Source organism: Scylla paramamosain, chromosome 3, assembly GCF_035594125.1.
Source record: "Scylla paramamosain isolate STU-SP2022 chromosome 3, ASM3559412v1, whole genome shotgun sequence".
Classification (NCBI taxonomy): domain Eukaryota; kingdom Metazoa; phylum Arthropoda; class Malacostraca; order Decapoda; family Portunidae; genus Scylla; species Scylla paramamosain.
The window spans coordinates 40,613,022-40,636,248 of NC_087153.1; the positions used below are offsets into that span (position 1 = coordinate 40,613,022).

The window sequence follows — 23,227 nt, forward strand, 5'->3', positions numbered from 1 at the left end:
TTTCAAGGAAAACAACACTCCCAAGTTTCCGGGGTTGTCACCATGTTGTCTCCAGTTTACTCCTTTCCACTGTGTTTTCCTCCTTTACTCGCTTTTTCTGCACTTCCACTTTAAGTCCACACCTTCACCTCACTTCCTGTCTCCCTCTCATAGCACAGATAACACAAAGATGGCCACAAGTTTCGAGTAAAAGTATAATTTTTTTTTTTCCTCTTGGCGCCATGGAAGTCTCCTCAGTTTTCTCTCTTACTCCCTTTCTTTGCCTCTCCGCCTCTAGTCCATCTCTCCGTCTCACTCTCTAACACCCCACTGTAGAAAAGGTAACATAAAAATGATCATGTACATCGAGTAAACGTATAAAAAGTCGATTAAAGATAAATCTTCAAGTTCCCGCCAGCCAGCAGACTGCTAGTGACGTCACTCCCAAAACACCTCGCAGACTCTCGCATCCCGCGAGATATTTACTTTGTCCGATTCCTATGCCACTTTCCTGATTAAATAATATCTTGACCCTGTAGCATATAGCCATCATCCACACATATCAATTAATGGATTTTAAATTTTTAATTGTGTTGTATAAATATGTTAAATGAGGTTTATATATAGTGTGGAGGGAGTGAGAGTGCGTGTTTTATGTAGCGCAGCGAGTCAGGCAGGGTTCGGAACAACTGCCTCAGTGGGTTACAATGGCACAATGGCTTCTAGGAGGTCTGCCTTGGCCTCGCAGAATGAAATCTCTGGGAACGACCCTCTGCGTGAGCTTTTCGAGGCGTGCAGGAACGGAGACCTGGTGAGGGTGAAGAAGTTGGTGACGCCGCAGAATGTGAACGCGAGAGACACGGCGGGCAGGAAATCCTCGCCTCTACATTTCGCAGCAGGTGAGTGGCTGCCTGCTGCTGCTGCTCCCCGGGCTGGCAGGCCTTGGTGCGTTTTGGTACTTTCACCCAACTTATCTTAGCCCTGCCCTGCTGTCCTGCTAGGCTGGGACAGCAGGGCCCAGCAGCACTGCTTGGTCAGGAGTGAAGGCCCTCAGGTATGGTGTGCTGGCGAGCAGTGCAGCGAAAAGGTGAATGGCCTGGTGTGCTGTCAAGTGCTGCCTTTGTTGCCTGGCCTCAGCACTCAGCACCTCACCTCTTAGGACACACTGCTGCCGTGTCCTGGCCCATAGGCAACGTGGCACTGTCCTGGCTGCCTGTGGTGCCACTGCCAGGCACCTTGCCTGCCTCTGTGCCTGCTACACCCTGTATTTATTGTGGTGCATCATTGATGGGATAAAAGAAGTGTTAACCTGTCATGCTTCTTGGTGAGTCAGGCACCACCAGTCATGCCCTCAGCATCCCTGGCAAGCCTGCTGGGGAGGGAAGCCTTGGGATCACTGTCTGCAAGAAATTGGGCTTTGCATGCATATTTGCTGTTCTGTGCTGGAAATCTGTCCTCAGAAATGTAGATCATGGATTTTGTCACTGGTGTTGTGATTATTATTTTTGTCATTGGGGTTATTATTATTATTATTATTATTATTATTATTATTATTATTATCCTCAGTGAGGTATTATCACAGCAAGTAATACACAGAGCCACACAGCATGCTAGATATGGAAGAGATTCATGCAAGGAGTATTTCACAATTTTAAAGCCAGGCTGGATAATAATAGATAAGAATGCATGATGAGTGTACCTTGTCTGTTCCTGTCTGTTATCACCAGCCAAACACTGTCATGTGCACTACAAAGCCTACACCATGTCAGTGTATAAATCTGTCTAAGGATATACTAATAGTTTCCAAGTGGATGATTTTTTTAATAATTTTAGAAAGTTAAGATTTGCACAAGATGACCTGGACCATAACAGTGATCATATGTTACTGTAAAAGCTTATCTGTTCATATTTCAGCAGTGTTCAAGTCAAGAGTTTTGTAGTTTGTTGGGAAAAGATGTCTCTGTCCTGTCTTCTATAGTTGTGGAAGTTATATGTAAAGGATTAATCCCGCACAAAAATTAAGAGATGCTTGTTCAACCTTGAATATCATCATGTTTGCAAGAAAGGATTGAGAGAGTATGATGGTGGATGTTTGGGATAGGAGCATGTGTAAAGGGGTGATGCTTGGAGATGTTGTGAGGATGTTGGGGGTAAGGAGAAGGATGAGAGAGAGAGAGAGAGAGAGAGAGAGAGAGAGAGAGAGAGAGAGACGATGGGTGCATAACCAAAAGGTGTGAATTGTTTTAGTTAATCCCCTCCCTTTAAATCACCACCCTTCATACAGAAGCTTTTACATGCTGATAAGTTAATCCACCAAAGCTTAGAAGAGGTGGAAGGCTGAGTGGGACAAAGGCACACATTGGCTCCATGATTTTGTAGCTTGAGTTTACCATGTTTGCCTCATATTTTGAAGCACTTTACTCCCACCTAGGACTATTTTCAAAGGCCACGTGGATAGTTAGGATCCTTATGCTTCATGACCTACTGTATACATTCTGACTGTGTTTTATGTGTCTTTGAATCTCGAATCTTCTGATCTGCTAAAAATCTCTAGAAAAACCTGGCAGTAGATAAATTCTTAGCAGATTAGAGGACACTAGATTGAGGGAAAACTCTGAACACAGTAAAAAGGAGTGTGGTACAGTACTTAATATCTGACCATGACTGTATAAAGACTTTACAAAGACTGTACAAAGACACTTATCCTGTAATTTTTTACTACTGCTTTTGACCCTGTTTGGGGACCAGCACCTCGGTGGGCCCCTTTTTTTTTTTTTTTTTTTTTTTTTTTTTTTTTTTTCCCTTGGCCAATGTCCTTCCTTCAAAAGAAAAATAAATAAATAAACAAATAACTTGGTGAACAAAAGGGAACACCATAATGCCATTTGTCCTTCCAGCCTCATCCCCCTTCCAAGCACAGTGGTAATGTAACACTGCTAAAGCCCAAACAGAAAATAATCACTCCAGGATATAGATTATTGATTTGTAATATTTCCATCATCATAACTCGTCTTTTTCTTTAATGAGACAATACACTTCCACATATTGTAAGGAGAAGCAGACAATGAGGCAACGTACATTCCAGATATTAATTAGGGATGTAATGATACAGTAATGTGATGGTGGTTCTCAGTGGGAGTGTTGTGGCTTGGGTGGCTGATGTACTGAGCTGAATGTTACAGTTATGCATTGTGTCTTTCCTCTTACATGCTGCTCTGCCTTCCTTATCATTTGGTGGTGTTTGAACTGTACCCAGATGCATAATATGTTTCCTTTCTGCTAACAGTTATTACTACTTCACAATATTATCTTTAAAGCTTAACAGTCCCTTGTATAACATTAACTATCCCTACAAACTTTCTTAACTTTTCTTCTCCACCCACCTTAGTGACTTGCTGGGATCCTGTCTGTTCTCACCTGCTTCTCTTATGCCTAACTTTTCTCCTCAGTAAACAGCTCTTCTTACACACACTGTCTTTTCTCACCTGTTCCTCTTATGCTTTCCTCATACCCACATTCTTTATGCCTATGTACACCCACCATAAGATGACTTGAGCATCTATTTTTCTATACTGTAGCTCTGTTTGTCTAGTATATGTTAGTAATGGAGCTAAGCAGTGTCACTACAACTCTACAACTCACTACAGCTCTGTTTATCTAGCATATGTTAGTAATGGAGGTAAGCAGTGTCACTACAACTCTGCAACTCAGTAACCATGGCAAGACCTGCTGACCTGACATGATACAGTATATGGCTTCTATCTCCTGACCATTGGGGAGACCTTACTCTTGTGTTGGAATTGTATATGCTGGTGGTGGTGGTGGTGGTCAATGATATCCACTTATTTCACTCTCATTCTCTGAAATCCCTCACTATCACCTGCTCTTAATCACTATTCGCTCATCCACCATTCACTTTTTACCCTTCCAAAATATTCACTCACCTGTTCTTTATCACTCATCTCTCTCACCCTGCTAAAACACTCACTTGTTCTTAATCAGTGTTCATTTACCATCCCAAACCACTCACCATCACTTCCTTAATCACCCTCACACACCACTCATTCACTATCCCCATTACTTACTCGTACCTTCACTCATGCACACTTCCCTCCCAAATCACTCTCTTACTCACCATTCATTCACTCTCCCTTATCACTGTACCTCCATTCCTTATCCTCACTAACACACTCCTCCCCAGGCTTTGGTCGCCGTGATGTGGTGGAGCATCTGCTGAATCTAGGGGCAGCTGTGGGGGCGAGGGATGATGGGGGGCTTATTCCCCTGCACAACGCCTGCTCCTTTGGCCATGCGGAGGTGGTATCGCTGCTACTCAAACACGGCGCCGACCCCAATGCACGAGACAACTGGAATTACACGCCACTACACGAGGCTGCATCCAAGTCTAAGTTTGATGTCTGTATAGGTGGGTTGGTGATGGACGGGTATGACTGTGTCTGATAATCTTATTGTGCTTCTGTTTATCATCACTTGTGTTTTGTTTATATTCAAGGTTTTGGGTTCTGCTATTCCTTGTTTTGATGTGTTTTGTCACGTGTAATTTGTGTTCAGTTTTTTTTTTATTCCGTGATGTGTCTTCTCAGGAGTCTAGAATGGGACAGATATTTGTTAAATTAGTGGCAATGAGGAAGAAGATAAAAACGTAAGAGTAGAAAAGAGTCATTAGTTTTTTTCTTAATTACTTTCAATATGTCATTCCTTACTTTATTTTAATCATTAATAGTAATGTGCCTTATGTAGGAAAGAAACATGAATGTTTTCTGGAATGAGTGTTTATTTCAGAATACTAATTGTAGTAATATTAGGGAGGCTGATGTTAGTATAGTAGTATTAATATGATGTGTTGTGTTCCTGGCAGTGCTGCTCCAGAATGGTGCTGACCACAGCATCCGTAATACAGACGGCAAGACGGCCCTGGACCTCGCCGACGCCTACGCTCGCTCGGTGCTCACAGGTAAGGCTCGGCAGGTGGCAAGAAGGACAATGTGCAGCTTTGAGTTAAATGATGTGTGAAAACTGTACACATAAATTTTAAGGAGAAATATGATAATTTCTTACTTGAAGATAGGGCATTATAAGCCTGATCCTGTCCTGTAAGAGAAGAGATAAATAGATACAGACAGAGACAAATACACAGACAAGATAAAGAAAATATATTGATAAAATAAAAGAGTAATAACATCACACCACATAAAGCACACATGCCTCATCTTTCCTTCTGCAGGAGAGTACAAGAAGGAGGAGCTGCTGGAGGCTGCTCGTGCCGGCAGCGAGGACCGCCTGCTGACACTGCTCACTCCACTCAACGTCAACTGCCATGCCTCGGATGGCAGGAAGTCCACCCCACTTCACCTGGCAGCTGGCTACAACAGGACTGAGATTGTCACCATTCTGTTGCAGCATGGGGCAGATGTGCATGCCAAGGACAAAGGGTGAGGGAGGGGGCCTGTGTGTTAGTGTGTTGATATCTGAACATTTATATGTATATATATTACTTTGTTTATAGGAATGAAGAATGGAAGACAAGGCAATAATGAATAATGAGGAATGAAGTTGTGTGTGTGTGTGTGTGTGTGTGTGTGTTGAGAAACAAGAGGTGAGACAAGATATCTGTGTATGCTTGTATGTGTGTTGATGAGAAACAAGAGATGAGGCATGACATCTGTGTATGCTAGTATGTGTGTCATGACAAGATGGATGCAATATAGAGACACAGCATGAGGATGACTAGACCTGACTTAATCTCCCTCCTCTCCCCACAGAGGCCTGGTGCCACTACACAATGCCTGCTCCTACGGCCACTTTGAGGTGACAGAGCTGCTCATCAAGCACGGTGCCAATGTCAACGCCATGGACCTGTGGCAGTTCACGCCCCTGCATGAGGCCGCCTCCAAGTCAAGGGTCGAGGTAATGCTGTGGGTGACAGGGCTGATGGGGCTTTGTGGTGGTGATGATGTGAAATTACTGACTGAAAAGTAATGGGATAGTTTGTGGATGTTGTTATACTTTACTTAATCAAAAAAATAGGAAAGCTGTGGATTCTTTAATACATGCATACATATATATATATACCAAGGCTGTATTCTCCAGAAAAGGGTGATAGGCAAAAAATTAATTAGAAAGATAAAGAATTAACACAACAAATGACTCTGTGCTGAGAAAACATGAAATTAATATCTGGATTTTGAAATGGGGTAGCACAAGTTTTTGAGATTGTGTTCTAAGTGAGAAAAGTTGCTGATTTGCATCCTGTCTTTCTTTTGAACAGATTCTATAATAAACATTAAGCATTTATATTATTTTGTTGAGTCACACCAGACTTTCTCATAACATTCCTCAAAAAGAAGGCAAAAAGAAAGCATTTTGAACCCTATTGGTGTTACAGTGGCAAGTTGTTTAAGAGTCAGATGGAAGTGATGCCTCCAAGAGCCTCAGTATATCCAGCATTCCCTCACAGTGCTATCCCTCCCCAGGTGTGCTCACTGCTGCTGGCCCACGGCGCTGACCCAACACTCCTCAACTGCCACTCCAAGTCAGCCATTGATGTGGCGCCATCAAGGGAACTGCAGGAGAGACTCACATGTAAGTATTGGTATATAATGACTTGCTTCCTCTGCCATCATCTTACTGTGAATAGAAGCTGACCAGGAATGGGAAAACAATCTGTCTATATATATAATAGGGTGGCCCAGACAAAGCACCACACACTCATGCACATATCATTCATAGTCTTAGTCCCATGAAAATGAACTTAAGACAAAGAAATAGGACGAAATTTACTAGATGTCTCTGTATTAGTAACAGAAAGTTCATTTTTTATTTTTACTTTTAATGGCACTTTGTTTTTAATAATTTTGATGAGTGGTGTTTGTTCCTATGTATCATTATATACAAATTAATCTCTCTCTCTCTCTCTCTCTCTCTCTCTCTCTCTCTCTCTCTCTCTCTCTCTCTCTCTCTCTCTCTCTCTCTCTCTCTCTCTCTCTCTCTCTCTCTCTCTCTCTCTCTCTCTCTCTCTCTCTCTCTCTCTCTCTCTCTCTCTCTCTCTCTCTCTCTTTTGCAGATGAGTACAAGGGCCACAGCTTACTGGAGGCGTGTCGTCAAGCTGATGCCGCCAGACTAAAGAAATTCCTCTCCCCTGAAGTGATCAACTTTAAGCATCCATATACTGGCAATACTCCACTTGTGAGTGCAACCTTCAGTGTTGCTATTATTACTTGTGTGGTATTTATAGTGGTGCAGAGCAAGGAAAGAGTGAAAATAGTCTTGTTTATTTTGTTATTGTTTCTCTCACTTTGTACTCAGTTAATGAAGATTTAAAGTAAGAGAAAAGAAGAAAATATCCATTAAGAAAATTATATGTATTTGTGAGGTTAAAGGACTGGGAATCTCTCTGTGTGGAAGTTGCTATCTATTCATTTGATTGTTGTTTTGTATTCTTTTGTTATTTTCTCTCTTTCTGTTCCATTTTATGCTTTTGCAGTGCTTGTGTGGGGAAGTGCAATTTTTAAGATTTTTATTTGTTTATCTATTTATTTATTTATTTATTTATTTATTTATTTATTTATTTTATTTTATTTTATTTTATTTTTATTTTTTTTTTTTTGCTATGTAATTTCTAAGTAACCAAGAAAATGTTTATCATTACCAAACTGATGCTTTGTACAGACATGAACAGGCATAATCACACACACACTATCCCTGCAGCACTGCGCAGTCTCCTCCACGGGCAGCAAGCGGCGAGGCATTGTGGAGGCCCTGCTGAGGAAGGGCGCGCCTCTGCAGGAGAAGAACAAGGAGTTCCTGACGCCCCTCCATGTATGTGCCGACAAGGGCCACTGTGACATCATGGAGCTGCTGCTGAAGCACGGCTCTAAGGTCAATGCACTGGATGGCCTCGGACAGACAGGTGAGGGGAGAAGGTGATGGTGTGTACTTTGTGGCTTGGCTTGGTAACTTGTGTGTGTGGTAAGTCAGAGTGATGGATTGTGTAAAGCCTTTACAGATTGACAGAAAGAGAGTAGGTGTAAGAGGTGGCAGGTAAAGTTAGCCCTGGATAGTCTTGGACAGACATGTGAGCAGAGGTGCTTGGTGACTGTGTGTAGTGAGCTGGAATGTTTGTGGTAGGCTTGTATACTAGAACTGATGGAGAGTAGGTGGAAGAGCTGTCAGGTAAAGTTAGCCCTGGACAGACAGGTAATGAGGTGCTGTGCTTGGTGACTGTGTGTGATGAATTGTTTGTGGTAGTCCTGCATAGAATTGACAGAGAAAAGAGTAGTTGAAAGAGGTGGCAGGTAAAGTTAGTCTTACTTAGAGACCAGGTGCCAGGTAAAATTAGTTAATACAATGATAACAAGTGAATGAGAGTATCCTTTCCACTTGGCTGCCCATACACTTTCCCTCTCTGCTCCTCTCCCACTTTCACTCCTACTCTTCCTTTCCTTTGTATTGTGAGAAGCATGAGTTAAGAATTCAGTCCCACAGCCCCATACCAAAGCACTGTATCCACTTTAGAACCATAACATGTCTTTCCATTAACATGTATTCAGGGTATGTTTGTATGTTTCCCTTCCTTTCCTTTGTATAGTGGTAAGCCAGAGTTAAAATTTCAACCCCACAGTCCTATACCAGAACACTGTATCCACTCTAGACCCATGACATATCTTTCCAGTAGCATGTGTATACAAGGTGTGTTTGTATATTTCAGCATTGCACCGGTGTGGGCGGGAGGGGGATGTGCAGGCATGTCGGGTGTTGCTACAGTATGGAGTGGACCCTTCCATCATCTCCCTCCAGGGCTACACCGCCACACAGGTCTCCACTGACAGTGTACAGCGGCTGCTTCATGGTGGGTGCCTCAGGAAGGGTGTGAGCTGAACTGGTTGTCTGAAAAGTTCAGGATGATAAGCAGAATTGGGCAGAAAGCAGAGTGTAGCTTCCTTACTTGATCTTTTGATAATTAATGACAGTTCAACAGTTCTTCCTTTATTTGAGGAATCCTAAATAATTTAACTTGATATCTAGTGATAATATGACACCTTTTCTTCATTTAAGTAATCCTACATAATTTCATGTTTTTTTGGCTGTCAGTGATAGTATAACACTTCTTTCCTTCATTTGAGTAACCCTAGGTGATTATACCGAGGAAAAATAGTGATACAGGTAATTGACTGTTGCCATCAGTGATTTCTTCTAAAATTGTACTCTAAACATGCACCAGATGTTTTAATGAAGCTTGAGGAAAGGCTAAAACAGTTACAGGAAAAAATTCAGATAACATTGGTGTTATAGCATTATAACTCACTCTACAATATTTTCCCTACCTCACTGCCTCACTCATTACCCAACACCCTTCACTCCCCTCTCACTTGTACCTCCCTAACCTCCCTCTCCCCATAACTGTCTAAAATGTTTTTCCATACTTCACTGTCTCATTACCAAGCACTCTTCACCCCTCTCCTTCGTACCCATCTAACCTCCCTCTCCCTCTAACTCTGTCTTTAATTTTCTCCTTACTTCACTACCTCCCTCATTACCTAGCACTCTTCACTCCTCTTACTCATACCTACCTAACCACCCTCCCTCTCTCTTCCCTCACAGAAGACCCACCAGGCCCTGGAGTAGACACAGAACAGCAGCTCCTTGAGGCATCCAAGTCAGGGGACATTGACTGTGTGCGCCGCATCCTCACCGCCCAGCCTCACCTTGTCAATGTGAGGGACCTCGATGGCCGCCACTCCACCCCACTCCACTTTGCCGCAGGGTACAACCGCGTGCCCATCGTGGAGTACCTTCTGCAGCACGGGGCGGATGTGCATGCCAAGGATAAGGGGTGAGTGGATGTTGTTTAGTGGACTAGATGTGTTACTCTGAAAACTCAATACATCAAACTTCCTATTCCTTTACCAGTACTAAATTTTCCACCTGCCCTCCTTCACAGTGGCCTGGTTCCCCTGCACAATGCATGTTCCTATGGCCACTATGAGGTGACGGAGCTACTGGTACGTCATGGAGCCAGTGTCAATGTGGCCGACCTGTGGAAGTTCACTCCACTGCACGAGGCAGCTGCCAAGGGGAAGTATGACATTGTGAAGCTGCTGCTCAAGGTGAGGTGGTGACGTGTTGCTGTGTTTTGATTTATTATGTGTTGCTGTTTGGTGGTACTTTATGAAGAGAAGAGAAGAGATAATAATAATAATAATAATAATAATAATAATAATAATAATAATAATATTTATTGGTCACGTAACATACATGAAATTTGTCTTGTGTGTTTTCATAAAAGATGTTCATATAAACTACTACCATAACTACTGTAGCTACTACTACTACTACTACTATTACTATTACTACTACAACAACAACAACAACAACACATCATCATCACCTTTGCTATAGATCACCCAGCCACTCCCTCACCATCACTCCTTTCCCACAGCATGGAGCAGACGTGAACCGCAAGAATAGAGATGGCCACACTGCCCTAGACTTGGTGAAGGAGAGCGACCAGGACGTGGCTGACCTGCTGCGGGGCGACGCAGCGCTGCTGGATGCTGCCAAGAAGGGCAACTTGGCACGGGTACAGAAGCTGCTCAACCCAGACAACATCAACTGTCGTGACTCACAGGTAAGATGGTGGTGACAATGGTGGTGGTGGTGGTGGTGGTGGTGATGAGACCTAATTTTTTCTCTTCCCTTTCATTCATTTGTCTTCATCTTTTCTCCCTAATCCTCCCCTCTCTGTCTCATCCATCCTTTCATCTCTTCCATAACTCATATTATTTCTATTATGATCTAATTTTTCCTTTCTCCCCTTCATTTATTTGGCATTACTCCCAGCTTTTATGTTTTCCATCTCCTCACTTTCTTCTTTGCTAATTTCTTGGTCTTCTCTTCCTTCTTTTCCCCTCTTCTCCCCCTCTGTCCACATCAGAAACAAGCAATTTATTCACCATCTATATCATGTGATAGTGTTATTGTGTTTTTAAGTACTGATCATATTAAAAAAAAAGGTATTGTATTCATTATCTGTATCTTGTGATGGTGTTCTCATGTGTCCATATCAGAAATACATAATTTATTCACTGTCTGTATCATAACTTAGGTGATTATGCATTGGGGTCACATCTGGAAGTCCTCGCTAACACTGTGTACTGATCTTGGCTGGTGTGCGCTAATGGTGTTGTCTGTGTGTGGTGCAGGGCCGCAACTCCACCCCACTGCACCTGGCGGCCGGCTACAACAACCTGGAGGTGGCTGAGTACCTCCTGGAGAATGGTGCTGATGTCAATGCTCAAGATAAGGTCAGTGTGACTCTTTACTCACTAAGCATTACCACTGTGTCTGTGTTTCATGAAAGAACTGAAGTGTGACAAGTTGTAGTGATGATTTTTTTATTCTCTCACTTGAATTGTGATGTTTTATGGTTAACTGTGTGTGTCTGTTCAAGTATGAATAGTTATGGTGATAGATTTTGCTCTTGTCTTGGCAAAAGCTACATACAAATTATTTATATGTCCTTTGCCTCATATTCTGGAAGCAAGAGTAAGGTAAATAACACTAACTTTTGTTTTGCAGGGAGGACTCATTCCCTTGCACAACGCCTCATCCTACGGACACCTGGACATCGCTGCCCTTCTCATCAGATTCCAGACAGCAGTGAATGCCACGGACCGGTGGGGCTTCACTCCCCTACATGAGGCAGCTCAGAAGGGCCGCACTCAGCTCTGTGCTCTGCTGCTGGCCCATGGTGCTGACCCCTACCTTAAGAACCAGGTCAGTGGGAGGCTGTGCTTGTCACTGCTTGCTGTCGTCTGTAGTGCTGAAGGTGATGGGATGAAGGAAGGCATGATAGGGACAACACACTACATAAGGAAAAGTGTAGTATCCCTCATAGAAATACATACTTTGAATGACTAAAAGTAAAAGATGAAAGAAGCCAGGATAGATAGAATATGCAAGATAAGGAAAAGTTCAGCATCCCTCATAGAGAAAGATATTTAAAATGAACTATAAGAGATGGTAAAAGAAGCCAGGATAGAGAGAACACACTATCAAAAAGAGTATAGCATCCTTCATAGAGAGAGATAGTTTGAATGACCTAAAAGAAGAAGATTAGTACAAGCCCTGTATACTACAAATGGGTAAATACAACTAGGTAACTATCTCTCTCTCTCTCTCTCTCTCTCTCTCTCTCTCTCTCTCTCTCTCTCTCTCTCTCTCTCTCTCTCTCTCTCTCTCTCTCTCTCTCTCTCTCTCTCTCTCTCTCTCTCTCTCTCTCTCTCTCTCTCTCTCTCTCTCTCTCTCTCTCTCTCTCTCTCTCTCTCTCTCTCTCGATAGGATACGATTTTGTTCCCTCTTTCAACATGCAGGGAATACTTTTAGGCCCTGCTGCAGAGCTAGAAAGGCTGGGATGTAGTACAGTGGTCCACCAGACTCCTTTTATACCAGGAGCTGATGCGGCTGAGAGCTTGAATGATGTGTGTGTGAGTGTGATGCTTTGTCTGGGCCACTTGGTGTAAGATTGCCAGCCTGGTGTATACATAGAGTTAACCAGTATTCTCAATCATTTGTCCCTTACTCTGGTAAATTCTGGAACTCTCTGCCTATTTCTATGTTTCCTTCCTCCTATGACTTGAACTTTCCAAGAGGGAGGCTTCAAGACACTTATCCTTAAATTTTTTATGATCCATTTTGGCTCTGGGAACCAGCACCTTGGTGGGCCTTTTTTTTTTTTATAAATTTTGTTGCCCTTGACCAGTGCCCCTCCTACATAAGAGAGAGAGAGAGAGAGAGAGAGAGAGAGAGAGAGAGAGAGAGAGAGAGAGAGAGAGAGAGAGAGAGAGCGAGACTTGTACTTACTGATATGGTGTCACTTACGCTACAGGAGGGGCAGACTCCCCTTCACCTTGCCACAGCAGAGGACGTGAGGAGCCTGCTGCAGGATGCCATGATGAGCCAGCCCAGCCTCACGCCAGCCACAGGAGGCAGCGTGCCACCGCCTGTCTCCCCGTCATCCCCCAAGCCGCCTGGCACGCCCTGCAAGGCTGCCGCTCAGCCCACTGTATCCCCGGCACCCTCCATGATATCCATCAACAACATTGGCGCAGAAGGTTGGTGGTGTTCCTGTCAGTGTTCTTGTCTCTGGTGATTCACCAAAGAGGAGAAAAGAAAAGAAAAATTTAGCCTGTGTACATAATGTCTTTTTTCCCAGTACATAATCCCTTTTCTCACAATAACTGTAAAGAAGAAAAATAAGATAGAAAAATTGAACTTATGTACATAATCTCTCATTTTCTTCCCCAGTTGAGACAGTGATGATGCCGTCCGGTGCCAGCCTGACCTTCACACCGGTGCTGGGCTCCTCGCCAGGCATTGGGGACGGCTGCTGTGACCACTCCCGCTGTGAGACGACCCCAGACACGCCTGTCAACATGAGCATTGCCTCCTTCCTCAATAGGTGATTAGCTGTGCTTGGAAGAATAAACACACACACACACACACACACACACACTAAATTTCTCTCCATTAAGTCTTGAGGTGCACTGGTCACTGTGGGTAATCATGCATCAAACCCTCCTGCCTCTTTTTGTCAGCTGAAAGCAAGAGATCGGGATTCACTTTACATTAACTATACAATCAAGTGAAGAGGAAATGAATGTCTAGAATGTTAAGCTCAAGTTTGATTTTCCAGAGGGTGTAGAAAATTTAAACGTTTTATTTTCCCTAAACTATCTGTGAAAGTTCTGTCTTGGATACCTCTATTTTTTAGGGGAGACAGCCTTAGTATATGTATGTATGTATGTATCAGTGTATTTTGTTCAGAGACTAGGAATTTTATAGACTAGTTTTTTTTTCATTACTCATTTATCTTTAGTTATCTCTCAGTAGTTGTGTTTGCCCTCCCCTACAATATAAATAGCACAAAAAGCACACTCTAGTGGACATATAATTAAATACTTCATGTTTTTACATATCTTTTCACAGCCTGGGATTGGACCACCTGCGGGACATCTTTGAGCGGGAGGACATCACGCTGGACATCCTGGCAGAGATGGGCCATGAGGAGCTTAAGACCATTGGCATCAATGCATATGGTCACCGCCACAAGCTGCTCAAGGGCGTGGAAAAACTTCTCATCCAACACAGTGAGTCCCCACCAACTACCCTGCCTTATGTTGCCCAGGGGGGAGGGCAAAAAGGGAATTTCTTTGTCTTGGCTACCTCCTTTTTTCTTGGAGACCGCCTTGGTATATGCATGTATGTACATATATTGGTCATCCAGATATTAGATTACATCCACCTGTCTCCCCAACAGACGGCCTGGTGAGCAGCGGGTGTGGCAGCAGCAACAACAGCAGCGGCTCCTCCCAAGGCACGCTGCTGCTGGACCTGTGTCGGGAGGATCGGGAGTTCATCGCGGTAGAGGAGGAAATGCAGGCCACCATCAGGGAGCACCGCGACAACGGCCACGCTGGCGGGATATTTGCCAAGTACAATGTTGTCAAGGTACGGGAGGTTTGTTGACACTACCTATAAGTTGCATTGTGGTAGTGAGGGATTCTTAAGGCGAGGGATGCTGCTTTACTTGCTGACAGTACTTGTGCTTTGTTGTCTTGTTGAGGGAAGGGATTGTGTCAGACTTGACCATCATAAGAAATTTCACTATTTTTGGTGTAGAGAAATCCATCAAATAAACAAGATTTTCTGCCTCATAATTTTGGATATTCCTTTGAACTTCTCTCTTTTGGGATTGGCATAAACTTAAGTGGTCCTTTTGTTTGTTCACTACTTTGTGTTGCCCTTGGCCAGAACACCTCTTACATAAAAAAGAAACAGTAATAATGCACAGACTACTTCTTGTCATGTGTCAACCTCATGGCTTCTTGCAGCTTCCCTTAATTTTTTATGTCCTTACGTTGGCATGTGCCTCACCCACTACCCTCCACTCCAACAGATCCAGAAGATCCGCAACAAGCGTCTGTGGGAGCGCTACACACACCGGCGGCGGGAGGTGGCAGAGGAGAGCAATGGGCAGTCCACTGAGAGGATGCTCTTCCACGGCTCCCCCTTCATCTCTGCTATCGTTCAGAAAGGCTTCGACGAGAGACATGCCTACATTGGGGGCATGTTTGGAGCAGGTGTGTGGTGCAGTGCTTGGGTTTGTAAGGGAACATGAATGCTAGGTGTTGATGTGAGTGTTGTTGTGCTATTTGGGTCTAAGAGAATGGAGTGCAGGACAGGAAAAGGTGAAAAAGGATAAGAAGAAATAGTTACTCCATATAGAAACAGGTTAAAACTAAAGACAAAAGAATAGTTATGAGTGTTATAGTATAGTGTAACTCCTGTTTTGTGTGTGTGTGTATGTGTGTGGGGGTTATTTGAATGATATGATGTTCAGATTTGTGTTATGAATGTGATGCAGATCTTAATATAATGTTTACTTGATCATTTGCCAGTGTGATGCAGAAGATCTTAATATATAATTTTTCTCTCTTTCAGGAATCTACTTTGCTGAGCACTCGTCCAAGAGCAACCAGTATGTGTACGGCATTGGAGGGGGAAGTGGGTGTCCGGTGCACAAAGACAGATCTTGCTACTCATGCTACAGGTCAGGCTTCAGCTTATGCAGGTCCTCTGAGTGAAAGGCTTGCATTCTTGATCCTCTGCCAGCTACAACATCTCAGGCTTAAGGAAGCTGTTTGGTGTAGTCAAGAATATAATTTTGAAATGAGTGATCATGTAGTTTAGACCTCTTCTGTTAAAGAAATTTAGTATCAAGTGTCATTCTTTAGTTATCCAGCAGTCAGAAGGTTAAACACTTATACCTTTCATTTTCAAAAGTCACAGATGCTTTGTTAGTTTCCACTTTTCCTGTACCATTAATATGCAGAATCCTTTAAACTTTCCCTAGAACTATGAAAACACATGTGAATTCTGTTAATGTGTCTTATGTTCCTTAAATCTTTGGGATCAGGCTTCCTTTGGGACTGTCATAAAAAATCCAAAAGCCACAGAGATGATGGGTTGGGCTTGCATATTTTTTCCCTTTCATGACTAGAATTCTTGTTAGAATGTTACTAAAATGATGAGGACACCTGTAAACCCCAATAACTTGCACTACACCATGCTATAATGTGATCAAGATAAGATGCCAAGACATTTGATATGAATGTTAAAACCACAATCCATTATTTATCAGTGACCTGACCTGCTTCCACTTTTACTCCTACAGACAACTGCTTCTTTGTCGTGTCACTTTGGGCAAGTCCTTCCTCCAGTTCTCAGCAATGAAGATGGCCCACGCACCTCCCGGCCACCATTCTGTTGTGGGGCGGCCCAGTGCTGGCGGCCTCTGCTACCCGGAATATGTGGTCTATAGAGGAGAGCAGGTGAGATTGCTATGGTCACCCACACTCTTTGCCTTTCTCAGTGTCTGTCAGTACAAGTGAATCATTATGCACACACACACATTTTTGTAGATTTTTTACATTATGAGCAAATAACTTTTCCTCTGTGCTGATTTGTGAATGCTGAATTAGTGTTTATGAATGGAAATCACATAGGAAGTCCACCAAAGATAGTGAATTGTGTATTAAATTCAATTAAAAGTCTACAGTTGATCCTAATGAAATTTTGATTTGTGAAAGTTTTCTTAAGGAACACAGCTTATTGATAATTACAAATTCACCGGTGTGTGCTATGTGTTATTTGTATTGCTTCTTTTCCTTTTTTCTCACTTTTTTTTTTTTTTTTTTTTTTTTTTTTTTTTTTTTTCCCAGTATGTACAAGAAGAGTTGGGTTGTGTGGGATTGCTGATATAGTATATAGATAGATGTACAAGTAACTGCTTAACGTGTCCTGCCAACCAATACCCCTGTACCTTGCCACACAGGCCTACCCGGAGTACCTCATCACCTACCAGATCGTCAAGCCGGAGGAGGCGGGGCCCAAGGAGGACGGCAGCCGAGACAACGATTGACCAGTGTGGGGTGACTATTCTCCTGTAGGCCAAACTGAGGGGTAGCTCTGTGGTAGGGAAGCCTGAGTGTTTGGATCACCACTGTCCAACACCCGCACTCCTTCACTCCTTCAGCCACACCAGCAGCAGGACTCCAGCTGTGGACCCAAGCACACACACACACACACACACACACACACACACAATGACTTTCCTACTTAAAATATACTTCATTATAATTTACCATCAGCTGGAGTCTCTGGCATCCATTGTCGTTTGGGCAGCCATGCAATGTTAAGCGCAGCCTCATTATTTATATCCACACACGGTACTTGTGACAGTTGATGCCTCATGATACAGACAGCATCCAGTCCCCACAGTGACGTCTGTCTGCAGGTGACCATGACACACGATATCTGCATACTAGTACTGCATGCTTCTTCTTTTCCTCCTAGTCACAAATGCAGCTGGTTCAGTATATAGGTTTCTGATAAGTGTCCATCTTCCGGATAAATTCCTCCACTGTGCTTGACTTGTAAAACTCCTGCAGAGGTATCTTGCTGCAGAGGACATGGACATGGTTGCCTTCATTCCTTTCCTCCCAGAAATTGTTTGGTACTGAGCTGTGGTATCCTTATGATCTGTAACTCGGCACAGCAGTGTCAGAACACTTCCAGAGCACCAGTGGCCAGGCAGGTGTGGGTCTCCTGCCTGCCAAGACTTATACACTTTTGATACAACGTTGGTCTCTGCGTCAAGACCAGCAAAGACCCAACTGTTGGTGTGATTGAAGGAATCCTCATTACTCCCATATAAGTGGTTGTGATTTTAATGTGGAGTCTTTAGTAAGTGGCCAGGAAAGTTGGCATGATCCTGCTTAGTGTGAAATGCTCCCAGATAGTCCAGGCTTGCATGAGGGTCAGCCGTGCGACTCAGTGACTCTGTTCCTCGTCACGACCTAGGAATGCGCCGAGCTCTCTGGCACGAGTGTCGACCTCTCTGACCTGTGGTGGGGGCATCGCTATTTAAACTTAGTCATTCCATGTAGAAAGAATGTGTGGAAATTACTGTTTGCATTACTATATTTCCTTATATCTCCTATGAGCTGTTGTATATAAGGTTTCATGTGTTCTTCTAACATTGCGAGGAAACTAATCCAGGTGTCAAGTTAGTTTAAGCTTTTCGTCTTGATGTTTAGAGCTTCATGCTGATACCACGAGCATTGGTTTCTGTCGCTGGTGAGCAGTTGGCTGTGCTGGGACTAAGATTTATATCATTGATGTTCAGTGTTTTGAATGTTTGTCTTCTAAATTTTTATTGAGGATATGAAAGCATTTCCAGATGGATACTTCTAGTATTGTGTTTATTTAGGGTTTCAGATGGTGTAATGTTTATGTTTCTTTCATGGTCTACTTTTTATTAAGGAAGATTTACATCAGGGATATTTATAAATGCAGTGAAACCTTGGTAAGTCAAAGCATATGTTAGAAAGAGCCTTGGCCATCCTGACTGACCAAAACTCCTACTTTACACTCATTCTTTCAATACCAAATCAAATACTGAATTATTCCAGGCCTTTATATATGTACAGGTTACTAATAGCTAAGAAAACATAAGGAAATAAGGAGTCTGCAAATGTTCCACTAACTTAAACAAGGCAGGAATTATTGCAGGTCTTTATACATGTGCAGTTACTAATGGCTTAGAAAACATAATGAAATGAGACTGCTAAAGATCCATTAATCCACACAAGACAGCTCCTGAAGAGAGAACAACCTGCCACTTACAGTAATGCAGGCGATGACCACAGGCTGATCATTATAACATTGTCTTTTATTCATCTTCACGTTCACGTATTATTATAAGTCGCAACATTCCAAATTATGATATAAAGTTTTTTAAGAACAGAACCCTTCAGACTTATCTAGATTTCACTGTATGGCATCAAAGTATTGTTATCTAAATCGCAAAGGGTGAAAAATTTTTAAGTAGGATTTAGATCTGGTGAAATTCTTGACTATATGCACTGTGTCACCACCTCTGTCATGGTACTTTAGCCACTTGAGGACACAGAGACATGGTAATACTCCCATTCATAGATACTCTCTCTTGCTGATCAGTCTACCTATTCCCATCTTGTTTTGAGACCTGCAGCTGTCTAATGTTGCATTAAGAACCCAAGAAGATAAGCTGCCAGAAACTGTCAGGCCTACATGTGGCAGTCCCCACATAAAACTTATCCACCTTACTCCACCTATCTGTAAATTTACCCAGTCTACCCATACTTATTAAAGAGGTACCAGATTATAAAAAAAAATAAAAGTAAATAAATAAATAAATAAAAAATAAAATTCTGGCATCATAAAATTAGATTATGGTTTTGGTCAGAATAAAGCAAATTTGCCACAAGATTTAAAATGAAATGGCAATATGAAGACCAATCAGCAAATGGTATTGTTTGTATGACTGCTTATCCTCAAATGACTAAACTGATATGACAGAAAGTGGTGAAGCAGATTATAGTTATATATATATCTTAAGTGTTGAAGAAATGAAGGAATGTGAACACAGCAGGACATTCACATTCACTGCTTGAGGCCGTTTGATCAAGTGCTTTGTGACACGACTGGCATTTTGTGATGTGCGGTGAATGTTGCTGCTGGAATGCCCTCAAGTGTGTAGCATGTACGTACATGTTTTCTGAGAATCTCCGTGTTGAGTGATGTGTGAGATGCAGGCCGAGCAGAGGCTGGCTTCAGTGGCCTGTGTCACGCTTGACGTCTGTCCCCGGCACTTCTCCAGGGAAGAGAAGGCCTTGTGGGAAATTATGTGTCCAAAATTATTATAGACATGTTAAAAAAGAGTATTAACAAATAGAGTAATTGCAGCTTTGTTATTAAATCATACTTTATCCACTGTAAGATGAAGAAAATAGCTGACTTAAGAAAGGATTTAATTCATGGCACGATGTTCAGGGCATTAAACTTTTGTGGGGTCAAGTAACGATATTTAAGTGCAATATTATATTTTAGTACGTTCATTCATAGGCTTACGTAAGAGTTAACAGGAATGAAACTTTACGCATTCATATATATTTTTTTCTCTGAAGCATCTCGTTGGTGTTCCTCGTCATCCAGTGAGGCCAAACGTCCCATGCACATTCCTTTTTGTTGTAACAAGCACTTCTTGCTCATCACTCATGCAGTGGTGTGAGCTCTGGGGAAATGTCAGCCAGAAATATTGGGGGTAACATTTTCCAGGCTAAAAAAAAAAAACAAGTGGATGTTAATATTTTACTGAATTCCATAGTAACTACTTGCAGACTTCACCCAAAGTTATCTGCTGAGAGGCAGGTTGTAGAGGATGGCTGTGAGAGGTTCTGCATCAATAAATTAGACTTGATTTTGAATGAGGAAGGGAATTTCTTTGTGTTTTGTGTTGAGTTCTGTATCCTTAGCTGTGTTGTGTCTTCAATGCCTGAGGAGGCGATGCAGTGAAGAGTAATTCCACACCCGCCAGACTCGGCTTCTCCACAGTGTTGAGGAAAGCAGAAAAAGAGCTCAAATGCTGTTAATTAGCATGGTTCTGGTATACAGTATATATGTGTATGTACTACTTTATTTTGCCTTGATAAGGTGGTTTGAGTTGTTTGAATCCATGTGATGATGTACTATGCTCACTCATGTTTCATTGTGTTGTTCATTATTGTTCTGTGATATATCCATTGCAGCAGCGCGTATCATGAATGAGCACACCCCTGCATGTACTTGTTAAAAAAAAAGGAATAGTCTTAACTTCACGTTCCACTCGTTCATTTCTGTACGTACACATTAAGAAATACTGGAAGATTACTGCTTGAAAAAAAGCTGCCAAAATTTAAAACAGGTTTGATCCGCCCATTCGTTTGTATGAGTAAAGATTAGGAATCATGAGATATCCTATTACCCACTTGCTGCTTGAATCTGCAAGAGTCCCCAGTCATGGGATCATATTCTGAAACACTTCTGCACTGCACTTCCATTACATTCAAAAGGCTCTAGTTGAAGTTACTCAGGTTTTTAAGGGTGTTTTTGTGATTCTTGTGACAGATTAACAACATTTCTATATTGTGAACAGGAGAAACACTCTTGAGAACCTGGCTAATCATCTCTGTGGCCTTTGAAAATGGTTGTGATGCAAGAGCAGAGCGTTTGAGAGTACAGGCCATGGGGTGAGGCAGGCCTGGTCCAGCACTCTCTCAGGCTGGCCAGGCGGAGGCACTGGAGGCAGCTCATGTGTCAGAGGTGTGCCAGAGAGGGAGACAGACCTGCTACCCTTCAGTGTTCATGTTACATGGTGCTCTGTTGCTTCAGGAGAGTGTTGCCTGTGTTGCATCCAGCCAGGCAGGGCACAGAGGGTGTTGGTGTGGGTGGTTCATCATGTGTTTGCTCCATTTGCTCACTTTAGCACCTGCACTAGCTGAGGAAAGGCTTGGTTGCTTCCACTTGGCTGCTTCCACTTGGTTGCTGCCACTTGGTTGCTTCTACTTGGTTGCCCCACTTGATTGCTGCCACTTGGTTGATTCCAGCTGGTTGCTTCCACTTGGTTGCCACTACTTGGTTACTTCCACTTGGTTGCCACTACTTGGTTGCCACCACCTGGTTGCTGCTTCATAGTTGCTACCGTGTGGTTGCTTCCAGCTGGTTGATTCCACTGGTTGCTGCCCTTGGTTGCCTGCTGGCGTGAGTTGGGAAGTGTTGCTTTGTTGTTGGGTTCCTTGCCCTGCGTGTGGGTCTCACGGAGTGACAGCACCTGTCTGAGGGACCACCACTGCTTGCATGTTCCTCCAGCCCATGGTATCACTTAGAGTTTTTATAATCCTTGGTTATTTAATACTCTGCTATCAAAGCATAATTCATGTTTGACTTTCTTTGTACAAATCTGTGTAAATAATTGACTCATACTTTTTACATTATGATGTACATATTATCTCCAATAAAATGTGAACTATTTGCTCACTCATATGTTGTGCATGGTCTGATGGGCTCAGCCTGTCTTGCCTCCCTCCCTGAGACGAGAGCTGCTGCGATGGGAATTGATCCAGCTGTTTACACACACACACACACACACACTCACTGGAAAAAGGACAGCTTTCCTTTCCCATAGAAGATGAAGAGGTGGTAGAGATGAGCGGTGTACTACAAAATCTAAAGGAAAGTAGGAAAAATATAGATAATATTACCAGAGACATACATTTTGAAAGAAAAAGGACAGCTTTCCCATAGAAGATAAAGTATATTGGAAAAACTTAAGGAAAAATTGGAGGAACACTCTCTCTCTCTCTCTCTCTCTCTCTCTCTCTCTCTCTCTCTCTCTCTCTCTCTCTCTCTCTCTCTCTCTCTCTCTCTCTCTCTCTCTCTCTCTCTCTCTCTCTCTCTCTCTCTCCATGTTTACTTAATGCCTGCGCCAACAATCGCCTTTGCTTCCTGCTCGGTATAATTGCGGGAAGCTGGCAAAGGTCAGGGAGCACCGCGAGGCCTCGAGGGGAGAGACTCTCACGGTTATGCCGCGTGACATTTCAAAGCACCGTACTTCTCAGAATAATTACACGGCGGGAGTCAAATGGCATGTTTCACTTCACAGGTTTTAATTCTGCCATTTGTTTTATAATTTTTTCCCCTATGGTGGAGTTTGAAGGAGGCTGTTAGAGTTAAAAATATATGCAAGGTGACATTTCAAAGCGTCATACTTCTCAGAATCATGTTTTCATTTCACGTACTTAATTTCACCCACTGGTCTTGTCATCGTACTGGTGCGTTGCGGGATGCAGAAGCCTGGTGAAATTTGAAAGAAGGCCCTAAGACGTTTAGGGATGCGGTTCAAAGCTTACACATTTACACTGCATGGCAAAAAAATATCTCATTGATTAAGAAGATTAACAAGTCAGTAACACACCACGAGGGCTGAATAAGAAGAGGAGGAACCATCATTTACTGTTTTCAATCCCTTCGCCTCGATCACTCGACCTTCTCGTCTATTGTTCCTCCCTTCATGAAATCCCGATCACCTTCCTGTACTATGTATCAGGGCACGGTGCTATGAATAATTTGATGCCTGGCGAGCTACACAGGCTACCAGTGATGAAATTATACTACTGCTGCTTTCATCTCAGCTCAACACTACATTTACAAGCAGTTTCCTTTAAACAAATGTTGTAATCCAGTAAACAAGACCATAAGGAAATAAGGGAAGCTGCAAGAAGCCGTCAGGCTGAAAGAATACTGTGAT

General features: G+C 42.8%; 1 protein-coding gene across 1 annotated transcript; it reads left to right on the forward strand.

Annotated features, from left to right (window-relative positions):
- Positions 1-660: 660 nt before the first annotated feature.
- LOC135096214 (poly [ADP-ribose] polymerase tankyrase-2-like) lies at positions 661-21,952 on the forward strand. Its single transcript, XM_063997584.1, has 22 exons — positions 661-878; positions 4,181-4,405; positions 4,859-4,954; positions 5,225-5,432; positions 5,763-5,907; positions 6,474-6,582; positions 7,064-7,185; positions 7,708-7,909; positions 8,708-8,848; positions 9,601-9,832; positions 9,941-10,106; positions 10,439-10,627; positions 11,202-11,303; positions 11,578-11,775; positions 12,887-13,112; positions 13,306-13,459; positions 13,987-14,147; positions 14,318-14,508; positions 14,957-15,140; positions 15,502-15,610; positions 16,235-16,391; positions 16,895-21,952. The coding sequence occupies exons 1-22, from the start codon at positions 695-697 to the stop codon at positions 16,979-16,981; spliced, it is 3,588 nt and encodes a 1,195-aa protein (XP_063853654.1). The 5' UTR covers positions 661-694; the 3' UTR covers positions 16,982-21,952.
- Positions 21,953-23,227: the final 1,275 nt, after the last annotated feature.